At 45.1% G+C, this 12744-nt stretch overlaps 1 protein-coding gene across 1 annotated transcript; it reads right to left on the bottom strand.

Moving 5' to 3' along the window:
* Positions 1-6126: 6126 nt before the first annotated feature.
* LOC104014670 (opsin-5) lies at positions 6127-11471 on the bottom strand. The gene is made up of 4 exons (XM_009467341.2): positions 11399-11471; positions 8240-8533; positions 7285-7616; positions 6127-6474 (listed from the first exon to the last, which is right to left on the bottom strand). The coding sequence occupies exons 1-4, from the start codon at positions 11469-11471 to the stop codon at positions 6127-6129; spliced, it is 1047 nt and encodes a 348-aa protein (XP_009465616.1).
* Positions 11472-12744: the final 1273 nt, after the last annotated feature.

Raw genomic sequence — 12744 nt, 5'->3', positions numbered from 1 at the left:
TTTGGTTGATCTTTTTTGCATGCAGAGAACTTCTTTTGAATTTTTTGGCAGGCACTGTAGACCTAGAAGTCTTCAGGCAAAATCACTAAAGTTCAGCAGAGATGTGATTGAATCCAACAGCACTTTGATGTTAACATTAATCTGACTTAACTCTCTTTAGAAACAGATAAGTAGATAAACCATAATTTTTCAAAAAGTTCATCGTTTGTTTAATAAGATACAAATCCCACACCTGGCAGTAACCCGTAGGAGTTACATAGGAGCAGCTGTGCACCTCCGCTGTCTGCATCACTGCCCTTCCCCGATACTTCACTGGTTCTCAAGTGAAGTTCATTTCAGTGCTCATTCTCCCTTACTTAGCTCTGTTTTTTTGTCCAGTATTGTTCTTGCTATCCCTGCTTATTTAGCAGTTGGACTTTCTTCAGGTAAATTGATCCTAAATTCTCACCACTTTTGTCTCCCCTCCAGAAGGAATTTGATTGATACATGTGAAAAGTCCTTTGTGGAATCCAGGGCAAATGGGGTGTGAGGGTCTTTTGGGGGACGGTACCTGGCATTATGGCCCTATCTCACTTCACTTCATTTTGCCTTGCTGCTCTTTCCATCCCATCATAAAATGAGACTACAGCCTCCCTGGCATAATGCCTTTGGATAATGCCTGGGATAATTGGCCTTTCACTACTTAAAGGGGGCTTAGAAGAAAGATGGGGACAGACTTTTTAGCAGGGCCTGTAGCGATAGGACAAGGGGGAATGGTTTTAAACTAAAGGAGGGGAGATTCAGACTGGATATAAGGAAGAAATTCTTTACAATGAGGGTGGTGAAACACTGGCACAGGTTGCCCAGAGAGGTGGTAGATGCCCCATCCCTGGAAACATTCAAGGCCAGGCTGGATGGGGCTCTGAGCAACCTGATCTGGTTGTAGATGTCCCTGCCCATTGCAGGGGGGATGGACTAGATGGCCTTTAAAGGTGCCTTCCATCCCAAAGCATTCTGTGATTCTGTGCTTGTATCTGCGTCGTGGCAGAAGAGGCTGCAGCACACTTTTAAGAGCTTCAGCACCATCATACTTTATTCAAAATGAGATTTTCTGCGGTTTGCCTGAAATTGCAGATCCAGTTAATAGCATTGTAGCCTCACTTCAAAGACTGCAATTTATGAGATCTTTCCTTAAAATAAGCTTGTTTAATGGGGCTTGTGCCTGTAGTCTCACACTGCTCAGAAACAAGGAGGCTAACTGACTTGCTGTTTTCTTCTGTCTTTCTAATTAAGGTTTAAAGTATTGATCCCAAACCAGACCTTTGCCATTAAAACTCGTTGGGGGTTTATCCTCAACTCTTTATAAGTGTCTGATTCCCTCCAAGAAAGATTGGTATGGTTCAAACCGGGATATACAGAAAGTAACAACAATAAAAATACTCCCTTATGTCTTTTCACAAGCCTTCTTGCCTGCCAACTGGGAAAATACATAGTTAAAGTGTTGGTGACCTCTAAACTTTATAATGACACTGGTTTCATTCATTTCTTTCTGTCTATGGTTTCTCTGCTCTTTGATAACCTATGTCATCTACCTGTGTTTGCCTTACAGAGTCCTCTTTTTTTTTTAACTCCCACTATCTTTAAAATCTGCATCTTGTTCCCTTGAACTCAATAAAAAAATCCCCCCAACTTCAATTGGAATCGCTCCAGGCTTCAATCCTTGAAGGAGGGCCCTTGAAAGCGCTAGGTTGGGACTGACTAACGTACATCGATTCTCTCTTGTCTTATCAAGGCTGGAAAATAAAATGGTGGGTCTAGGGAAAGAATAGTTTTCTCGCCCGGCACAGTGTTTGTATTAGGCTCTTTAAGGAAAGAAAATACTCAAGTGAACAGACTTCCCTTCAAGCGAGTCGTCAGTTCGCTGCCTAAGTAGAGATTCCTTACGGGATGACAAGCTAAGACGGAACATGCTTTTCCCATATGTTCTCTGCTGCTGGAGCAGCACAGCCATGAACATAGTGCTTCCTGACAAGTTGATGTCGGGTTGTCAGCCCTCATTGATAACGGTGAACGGTTAGCAGCTCAAATCCCAGGTGCTGCACACACTCCTCATCAACCTGCTGTTCAGGCTGGTGAGAATTGGGGTTAGCGCAAAATCAAGTAGGTACTCTGCAAATATACTGAAAGGTTTTGTTTCAATATGAGTATTTTTGGCATATTGCAGGACAAAATAACTGTAAACCATGGGACTTGACACTTAGGTCTTTCCAGTAGGAATGGGCAAGGTAGTGGCAGGTTATTGTGTGGCTGAGTCATTTCCCTTGGGAAGTTCCAAAATAGTAGAATTTTTTTTTTTTTTTACGTGTAGACATTTTCTGATTTGCAAAGACGCAAGGAATACAGATGGGACAAAGGGCTGGAGATTTGGAGATCCTAATTTACACGTAGGAATTAACTTACTACAATGCGTTGTCTTTCATGCAAGAAGCCATGATAAAGCAAGGACTTGGGTGCAGCACCAAGTCCCAGGCCAGTGCCCTAGCTGTGAAACAAACTTTCCTCTTGGCTTTCAATGGTAAAGTAACCCCCCCAGCATGGTAGATGATCCAGAGGACAAATTACTGTAAGGGAGTAGCAATCTGTTCTTCATTCTTAGTCTTTCACAACCTTCAGGATGGGTGCTTTTGCACTTGTATGAAGCTGCTCATCAAACAACGGGTGCTTTACAACGACGAGCAGCAAGCCCGTCTCTACCGTCTGGATAAGAGAAGAACCCAAGACAAGGTTTAAGTGATTTCCCCAAAGTCGCCCAGTGTCACTGGCAAAGTGATGGGGTGGAAGCCAGGTCTGCGCGGTGTTAGCCTGGTGCTCTAACTGCTAGAACAATGATCTCCCTCAAATCATTGATCTTTGTTCTGAAATGAGTCACATTTAATTTTACAGATGGAAAATCGAGCATTAATAGAAGTGATCTGCTTCTGTAAGTTATTCCTGTGCTGAGATGGACAAACCGCCTAGAAGGTTTTTCAAAGTAAGGCGCTGAATTCCAATTTATTTTAATGCAAATCAGGGTGCTAGTTGTGTTACTTAACTTTATAGGTCATCATCTGGGTAGGGAGCTCCATTTATCCTCAACAGAAAGAAAGGAGCCGAAGGTGGCTCGCTGAGATGTGGATGTCTACATGGTAAATTACCACAGTTCGGTGAGATAACTCCTCCTATGTCAGCAGGTCAGCTGCTCTTGGAGATTTTACCTTCAGTATTTGTATTGGGATGACTGCGCTGGTGATGGCAAACATAAGCTGCCCAGATTCGCCCCTGAGGTACATGCGTGCGTTCTGCTTCAGTGTCTTAGGAGATCACTTAGTTGACACTACAGTCCAGGGCTGGGCGGGAAATATCAGGAAATTAGAGTTATAATTTGACCAGAAATCAACTTCATGAAACTTAAGAAAAAAACAACCAGTCCCCTACACAGTATGCTATACTTCCTTTCCTAGTTCTCTGGTCAAGGGCAGCCCTGCTTTTTAAATTTTCTGTATATAACGTAAACCCATCTAAAACCCAGAATCTCTGCTGGGGAAGTTTTGATTTGCTTCTCACCGAGTCTGAAAAATGAAAAAGAGATTTGAGCCATATTTGATACACAAACACCTGGACTTTGATTTTTAAAAATGAAGTACATAAACAGGTAATAAACCAGGCTATTAAAGGATTATACTTAAACATTAACAATATACAGATCTTTTGGTTTTACAGAGATTTTGTCTGTATTGTAGAGTGGCATATTTTTCATATTGCATACACTTTAAAAGCATTTACGAGTGGATGTGGACCTGTTCGGCTCCTAAATTTTTCACAGAGGAAGCCCACGTTACGTTGCATTAGCAATGTGCAGCTCATTGTTCTGTTCACACCTCTGCAATCAGCAGATGGCAATATATATTTCGCTATTTATTTTAAACAGCAAGCAACCGAGCAAGTGAAAGCAAAAACTCTGAGGTGGAAGATGACTATTAAAATGCAGTTTCATTTTCCTATCAGGTTATTTTTTTAAAGCTGAAAACAATGCTGATAATGGACATTTGGATAACGAGTCCCTTTCCAGCACGTTAACATTTTCTCCAGCCGCTGACACGCTACTCTGACCCCTCTTTCGTTTTACACTATCGTCCCTTTTGCATTTCCCACTGCCATCTCCTCGCCCTCCCCACAAACACACTTGGTAACGCTCTCCTGCCTCTTCTCCCCTTCCCAAATATTTTCTTTCGGCTTTCACAGGCTCCCCTCCCAGTTACTGGTGTTTTCTCCCGCTCCCCACGTTCCTCCTCCCTTTTCCCATTCTCCTGAGCCACGGGCTGCTGGAGGTGACTGTTTCCCAGAGGATGCTTCACCTCTTTGTATCTGGCACAGAAGACTGAGCGCAGTCTCATGCCGTATGGAACAGCCGTGAGCGACAACCCAGGACAAGATAATGTCGCCCTGGAGGCCAACTTAATTTAGGAATTTTTCACAACTTTTTACAAATAAACCTAGTTTAATCTAGTGGAATATTTATGAGAGTTGGTGATGCTGCCAGTGGCAGGAGTTCAGGGGAAGGCAAGCTCCGTAGAGTTTCCTAACCCCCGACTTAGTAATTAATTTGTGCCTCGGTGTATGTTACAGCTCGTGTCTCGTTTTGTTTGTTCTTTTGTAATCCACGCTCCACGGGAACAGAAATTCTCATAGCCACAGAAGCGTTTAAGCCTGTCTTTTAATCCTGTTCTTGGCCTTAGCTGTAGTTTATAAAATGAAACTAATTGCTACGGTTTGAGTGTGGTAAAAGCTTTCAAGAACTCAAAGTCCATTCACTATTGTTTTAGATTGTTGTCTAAAATCTGTGCCAAATCTGCCTGTGATTTAACTCTTGTTGTCTTCACCGAACCGAATGCAGATAGCTGTGGCCAGCTGGGCAAGCAGGGGAAGCAAGAACTGCTGCAGCTACGAAGCCATATTTTGTACAACATTTCAAACCTTAAAGATACGTGTTTATGTCCTTTAAAATCACAAACAGTAAGTCAGAGAGAGAGCGATTTAAACTGGAGGAGCTCCTGGAGGAGCTCATCATTCCCACCTCAGCATCTCTTTTGTTAAAGCTGGCTAGCAGAATGATGTTACGCTTGTACGTATGCTTTAAACCGAATCAGCAAACTCCGTTCTCAGTTGCAATTGTGTCAGTGCTCGAGCCAGCGGGGAACTCAGTATCTCAGGAGCCCCCACTGAGGCGATAAGAGCTGGGACTGCATCCGCAGGATTACTTGCTGCCGGGCAGGTTATCCTGGGGATGTCTTTTGGCATGTGATACAGAGTGCTCCTCCAGAAAACAAATGCTCTGACAGCTTTCATGGTAGAAGAGCTGTTGCAGCTCAGCAAGCAACAGCGTAAGTGCACAGTTCCTTTTGCTAAGAGATTCCTTCACTTCTCGTTGTGCTATCTGCGGTAGGCAGAAGGCAGCCTTCGCTGACTGCCACGTTCCCACCTAACCTCTTCAGGCTAAGGCTGCTCGACTCCTTTTCGACCTTATGTTTTGGGGAGTTGGAACCATACCTCTGGTGGAGCAAGGAACTGTAGATCTCTATAAGACATTTTGATAGCAGCCGCTTTATCATCTTTTCCTGGCAGTGAATATTTCTTGCTACCCATATGGTTTTCTGTCTGTATTGCTGGAAAGCTACACTCTCAGCTGTATTTATTTGGTAACACTTTGTGTTCAACCTATGGTTTTCTCTGATGGCTGTTTTATTGATAGAGCCAAGAGTGTGCACATAGATTGCATTAAAAAGTCAAAAGTATAAGAAAAAAAAAACCCAAAATAATAAATCCTCTTTTAATTATAGCTGTTTCCCTGAAAATAAGTTTAGTTTACATGTTTTCATGTTTAGTACATAAATCTATCTATTTTTTAAAGTGTAAATTCTTGGAAAAAATAGCATTTTTTTTTTTGTTTTGTAGCTTAAAGAATATTTGAGAGTTGCTTAAAAATATATACTTAAACCTCTGTATTTGACATGAGATATGCAGTGACAACCTCATGTGCTGCATTCCTGCTCATTTGGACCCATGAGCGGGCCCAAGTTTCGACCTACGTTGTGAAACCATCACTGCATTTCAGCGAGTTGCATCTCCCTGGCTCTCCACCTTTGCAGCTGAAGAGAGACGTATGTTGTCTCTCCCACTCCACATCATCGACACAGGATTTTCAGCAGAGTTGTCGGTGCTGAAGAAATGAACTCGCCAGCCACAGCAACACTGCAATTGTTTAATTTCACGACGGAAAGTTTTGCTGAAGATGTAGTAAATAAAAGGGTTATACGCTGTTGAAGATTTGGCAAACAGACACGGCAGCAGCGTAACGATGGGCTGCAGGGAGTCGCTGGAGTTAAATATGGACCAGAAGCTGGCTGCTGCGTACGGTGTCCACGAGCTCAGGAAGCCGACCGAGATGAGCACAGCCATCTGAAAGGGAAACAGGGCTTCAGTTCTCAGCTTGCACTGGCTGGGTCTGATACTCAGGCACGTGGTGGATGGACGAAACCACACCTGAACCAGCTGGAATACCTGGAACTATGTCGTGACATGAGCACAGGTAACACTGGACAGTGCCTATATGCTTTTATTCCCACGTAGCACATCTACACGGTGGGTTTCTTATAAGGCAGTTGTGGTTTTTGTCTCCTTCCCTGTCTCTGGCTGCAATATGTCACGAGAGACACAGCCCAGCCAGAAAGTATAGCCTATCAATAAGCTGGCCTGCAGAAAGCTTGGGTCAATTCTGCTTTTCCACAAGAAATGAGCAACTGAAGTACTTATTGGAAAAAAAATGTTATATTAAAAAATCCTGTTTCCATACAGAATTTCTGTGCAGCTCTCACTCAGAATAGCTACTCAGTCAATTAAAAATACCTAGGAAGACAGAACAAGATCTTCACCCCAACTACAACATGAATGGATTCAACAGCTATTCCAGCATGAATGGAAATCTATATGTTCATGAAAATCATGGGTGCAACTGCCTAAAGGAGGTTTAACAAGCTGTGTTGTACCTACGATATATAATCCTGATCAAGCCACTGAAATGACAAGTTTCCAGGAGCCCCCCACTCCTCTGAGGAGTGCAGAGTATGGGTAAGACTGGAAACACGTCTCCATCTTTAGTCAATACCAGACAAAAGCAACGAAGGGTCATCATGAACCACGCATGAGCAGAGCCAGTTCTCTGCAAGCTCCTGATTACTGCAGACTCTTCTCATCGCTGGGATAACTCACCAATGTCAGCTTCTTCTCCAGTTTAGCCGCATTAGGGATCCTGTCAATATTCTGGATCTCTTGGTACGCTTTGTGAATCTTCCAGGCAATCCCCAAGTAACAGGCAACGATGGTCAGTGCAGGCAGGACTGTGCACAGGAGGAACATGCTCAGGATGAATGAAAAGCCATTGGAGGAGTTGTGGAACTTGCTCCAGGCTATTGTACAGGAGATGCCAAATGGCTCAGGACCGTAGTAGCCCCAGCCTACCAAGGGCAGAATGGCCCAGAGCAAGGAGTAGAGCCAGATTAAAGTAATCAAGACGCGAACAGTGTTCTTGGTGATTTTATTACCTGCAACAAAGAGAAAGAGCAAGCATATATGGACCTGCAAGCATATACGGACCTCATCTCAGCAACACGGTTTTTGCCATAACTTCTCCAACAGAAGGATAGTGGCTACAAATATGCCTGGGCTGCTGCTGCAGTTCCCTAACCTTTGGTCTTCTTGAGAAACATAACAGAGAGTGTCCATGGATTGGGTGAGACCTGAGTGCAGAACCTCAGTGCTGATCTAAGGTTTGGGAAGTCAGGCAGCTTTACAAGATCAAGTTGGCCCAAAATGTACCATGCTCCCAGCCCAGGAATGCCAGGAGAACACTCCTTCCTCTCAAGTTTCACTATGTCTGCTTGCACACAAATAGGGAGATAAGACAGTCTGGTCCAGCAAAAAATTTGGGCTCTGCACCCTCAGGTACTTTCACTTGGTATTACTGAGAAGTGAGAAGCCTCACTGTTTAATAAGGAATTCAGTCAGATCCTTCTAGGAACATTAGAGGTTTGATATTAGACTAAAAGTTGAGGCTTATTCCTACAGTTATTGAACGGATACTCCATGCCATATTCAGCCAAGTATCTCTCTGAACATAATAGCTCAAACGCACCACTACAAGGTTACCAGAAACATAATTACTTACTGTTAGATTTGGATGAATTGGTAACAAGGAATCGAATCACGGCCATGGCACACAGGGTCATCATGCTGCAGACACCAAAAAGGAAACCCATCAGGGCATAATATATGCAGGACGCATCTCCTCCCAGCCAAGCGTGGTTCCAGGCGGATGCAATGGCCAGCGGATACATGCTGATTGCCATTCCAATATCCGCTACTGCCAAATTGACTGTAAGCAGCTCTGGTGACTTCAGGAGGGAAGAGCGCTTCACAGCTGTAGCAAGGACAGCTGAGTTTCCAAGGATTGTCAGGATGGCTGGAAAAGAAGAATCAGCACAGACAATAATATCACATAGTTAGCACATCTGTGAAATGCTTACATATACAAAGGATGTGAAAAGTGCTGGTTGTTAGCCTGGGACTAAAGTCTAGAAGGCAGGAGAGACTGGGAGGCTAGCCAGAATTCAGCATCTCCCAGGCCAACACAGTACTGTGCTGATGCTTTGAAAACACGTTGGTGTGTATCTGCTATGCCCTGCTATGCAACTTTGTTCTTCTGCTGGCGAGGAATCTTGTTCTCTTAGATAGCAGATAGGAAATACCACCTGGACGGCATTTCTGAGAGCTGCTACACAGCTCGGCATCCTCACCACACCATCCACTGTTTTGCTTCAGCCAGCTCCTGGGTTTCAGTTCCTGCCTCCCTGCTAGACAGGGATTTCCCAGTCAGGCTGTGTTTCCACTATGGACCTGCTAGAGCAAAGAGAGCTTCAGATTTCTGTTCACAGTCTCCTGTAGTGCTGGCCAGCCTCACTGACTGGGGGAAATTTTGTCATATGAAGAGTAGACCGTATCTTGCCCCTTCCTATCACTACACTATAGCTCTTCACTTCCATGTCACACCCCCACCTCCATGCACTATATCCCACCTATTCCCCTGAGGCTCCTATCATGTAAATAGCCCACACTCATTCCCTCCACTCTTACATTATCTTGCACAACATACTATCAGGTAAAAAGGGCCTATCCACCTTCCTTTTTCCCTGGTAATATCCCCATTTACTTCTCCTTCCTACTGAAGAACTCCAGCTGTCCTGCCTGCTTGTCCCCTCCTCTCATCTGGTGCCCTCCACTTCCCAAAGCCTTCCCTCTTTGCAACGTATCTTCCACTGGAGCCCCAGCACAAGCCTCCTGGACTCTGAGCTGCCTTGATAGTTGATGTGCTGGCTGGGCAGCTCAGGGTCCTCGCTGGTCGAGAATCACTACGTGGCGCCGTTCAGACACCCACACTATTCTGGTGGTCTCTGAGTGCAGTCAGACAGACCATAGAAATTGTTTAGCCAGAGGCGTGCAACAGATGAGAGATTGCTTTGCAAAAGGACGTGTCAGACATACATTATTCAGATATGCCATAGGGCTTCAAAGCGTTCATGACAACAGTGTCAAAATTACACGTAGCAAACAACTTGTTTTCTCTTTTCTTTCAAGTGAACATTGTGCTGGAGCTGCATTTTGATCAAAGGTTTTCCTGAGAAGGTGTCCTCTAAAGTCAGAAGTGAAGCAGTGAAACAGAAAAAGATTCTGTCACGTTCGCTGTGAAAGCAGAAAGGCTGCATTTGTTCACAGATAGACCATAATAAAGTGCCCACAGAGGAATTAATAAAGGCACGTGCAACAAAATGGAATAAATACATTGGCATAAATCCACGAGTGGGAAGGGATGCCAAGAGAAAGCCTTGAACAGAACAGAGGTACAAATCTGAGACCCCACATCCCTCATTCATTCACTTTCTAATCACACACGTTCACTTGGCACCTCTGGATATGCTTGAAGACTTCCATGAGCTCTCAAAAGTTGCGTGTCTGCACACAGAGAGATGCCCACGGTGGCTTGGCACAGGACCGCTCGGTGACAGAGAGCAACCTGTGGCTTGGTGGGAAGAGCACTCTCCTGCCAAATGACAGCTGCAGGTTGGGACATCCTCAGGCTTCAGGACCAAAATGAACCCCGTTCCCTTTCCTCTGTGAGAGCCCTAACCACTCCGCAAGAGGTAGGAAGTAGCTCTTAGTCTTGCCATCAGGGGTGGACGCCCAGGCCCACCCTTTCTTTTGCTTTGACAGATGCAATTCCCCTCCATCCCGCTGCCGGTGAGGCTGCTGGCTGGCATGGGGCAAAACCGTGAACTGCATCTACGTACTTAACTTTTCTGTGAGAAAACACCTGGCGTCCTGACTTACATTAAAAGAAAAACCCTTTGTTGTTTTTCAGATAGTGATTTTTCTCACCCTGAGCTGTTCCCTCTGCTGTCAGCACAACGGAGGGAACAGCACGGTGCAAGGAAAAGCGTGTAGAACCAGGGGTGAGATGTGAAATGCTGAAGCCCAGCATTGCTGCCCAAAGCCTCTATTAAAGCACATAAAAATATAGCCTTGTCTTTCTTAAATGCATCTCAACCAGGATTTTCAAATGAGCTGAAGGGAGGAAGGTACTTGCATCTTAGCAAAATTCAGTTGGACTGCACGCCTAAACCAATTCAGCTCCTCTCCAAATCTACGACAATAGTAAACAAATCACCTGGGTACATGCAACAAACAGACAAGGAAGAAAATGCTTAGCTAAAGCCATGCTGGAGCAGACTGGTACATATCCCCACCTGTATTTCATTGTAAATCTGCATTCAGCAGGCCAAGCGGGCTGTTATAAAAACCAGAACTGCTATTTGGAAACCCGTGGCTATTTTATACCAGTTTATCCTACCAAGACGCAGCTGCTCTTCACGCGTAATGAACATCCCCCCCGCAAGGGTCAGACCAAAGTTGCTCTCCCCTCATCAGTCTCACGAAATGGGCTGCCTCATCTCTCAATTCACAGGGCTGAGATGCCAGGATAAGTGGTAGTCAACTTATTTTGAATACTTGTGATGCCGCAGAGGCAAACTTATGCTGGCAAGTCTTCAGCAGGGAAACAAAAGATTGCAAATCTGAGAGTGGAGATTAATCCTGGCATCCAACCGACTCAAAGGCAATAAGCAGGAACCTGTGTGGAAATAGATTTTCTATCATCATTTCTGTCCAGCTCCCTCTGGAGCTGCCGGTGCTGACCAGAGCACAGACAGGGCAGCCCTGGTGTGTCCGCTCCTAGGCTTGAAGCAAACAAGCAGGCTGTGAAGGCAGAACTCACCTATGATCAGAAGAAAGACCCCAGCTCCATAATCCACTACCGGGTGGAGTTTGGAAATGTACTGCTCCTCCATTGTCCCTTGGGGAAGTGGGTGAAAGTTTTAAATCAAAGGCGAAGTGATGGTAGGGGCAAAGAGACCCTTCCTCATGGCTTGCCTGCTGCAGACGTGAGCCGGGCAGTTGGGTGCTGTCTGTGTGAAAGGACCCTTCTGCTTTCTCCTCTCTCCCTCCCTCTGTGTGGCAGGGGAGAAGCCTGGAGTAAGAGAAAGGCTCCCTCCCTGGGGAGACAGTGAAAGCTGGGCAGAGCCACTGCCAGAGCGATCCTGCCTGCCTGGCAGAGCATCTCTCCACCCACTCCCTCCTCTCACACCGCTCTGCTCCTTGGCTTGTCAAGCAACTTCAGAATGCAAATCCCTTCAGACTGCCATTGCTGAGCAAAACTGAATGTCGTTCAACCATCAGCAGCCTTGGGAAATAAATCCAGGCTGAGGGATCAGGCAGGGGAAGGAAGGTTGGGAGTTTTGTTTTCCAGCTTTATGGCTATGTCTGGGAAACACAAGTTTGGGGTGGAGGGATCCCTATGTTGAAGTATTAGAGGAAAGCTGTTTGCTGCAGGGGTTCGGAAGGGTCAAAGTCACACCACTGAAGGCAGAACTTCCAGAGCTGCTCCAGGGCAGAACTGGAGGGTGCTCAGTCCGGTGTGCACAGCTGCGGAGCACCACAGCAGAACCAAGCTCGGAGTTCACTCTAGTGACACTCCAAGTGTTTTTACTTGGCAAGCAACCAGAGCAATGCCTCACACCCAAGTTTACCTTCTCTTTATAATAGCTGAGCCTAAAATCATCATAATGCTCTCTCAGTCTTTATAAACAATGCTAAGTTTTGCTCCAGGCTCCACATATGTGTTACAGGCTCATCTATCAATTTACATATGCAGGTCTTGATTTTGGTGCACGCAATTTACAGCTCTGTAGTTGCAATGTCATTAACTTGACTTTTAGCCTGGGCAGCACCCAGCCAGCACACTGAAGAGCTGATCTATTCTAAATTATTTAATTCCAGCACCTGCATATGCTAAGCTGCATCAGCATCATTCTCTGCCTGGCCTATTTTACTCTGTTCAGACATAGGGAATTTTAAGATTCCCAAGAGCACGTAGGCATCTTGTGTGCAATCTAGGTGGAATTTAGGCACTTAAGTATAGCAGTACCAGCCTAAATTCTGAAATCCTTAGGAATCTGAGAGCCTTTAAAAGCTTTGAGTTTCACCAGAAAGCAAAACTGGCCATGCACAGATATGCCGCCACCTCAGCTTTGCTATGTGTCTCTGTGCTTGTTCCCTGATGAA

This window comes from Nipponia nippon, unplaced genomic scaffold, assembly GCF_047370975.1.
Source record: "Nipponia nippon isolate SJK-2023a ecotype South Korea unplaced genomic scaffold, ASM4737097v1 scaffold_4, whole genome shotgun sequence".
Classification (NCBI taxonomy): Eukaryota; Metazoa; Chordata; class Aves; order Pelecaniformes; family Threskiornithidae; genus Nipponia; species Nipponia nippon.
The sequence above is the reverse complement of the archived record's forward strand: the minus strand, read 5'-3'. Positions and strand labels throughout refer to the sequence as shown.

Bases quoted from the DNA above. Each gene is read 5' to 3' on its own strand.
- LOC104014670 (XM_009467341.2), bottom strand. From the start codon at position 11,471: ATGGAGGAGCAGTACATTTCCAAACTCCACCCGGTAGTGGATTATGGA. The intron at 8,534-11,398 runs GTGAGTTCTGCC...CTTCTTTTCCAG, and splicing joins GGTCTTTCTTCTGATCATAG to CCATCCTGACAATCCTTGGA. The intron at 7,617-8,239 runs GTAAGTAATTAT...TCTTTGTTGCAG, and splicing joins CAATTCATCCAAATCTAACA to GTAATAAAATCACCAAGAAC.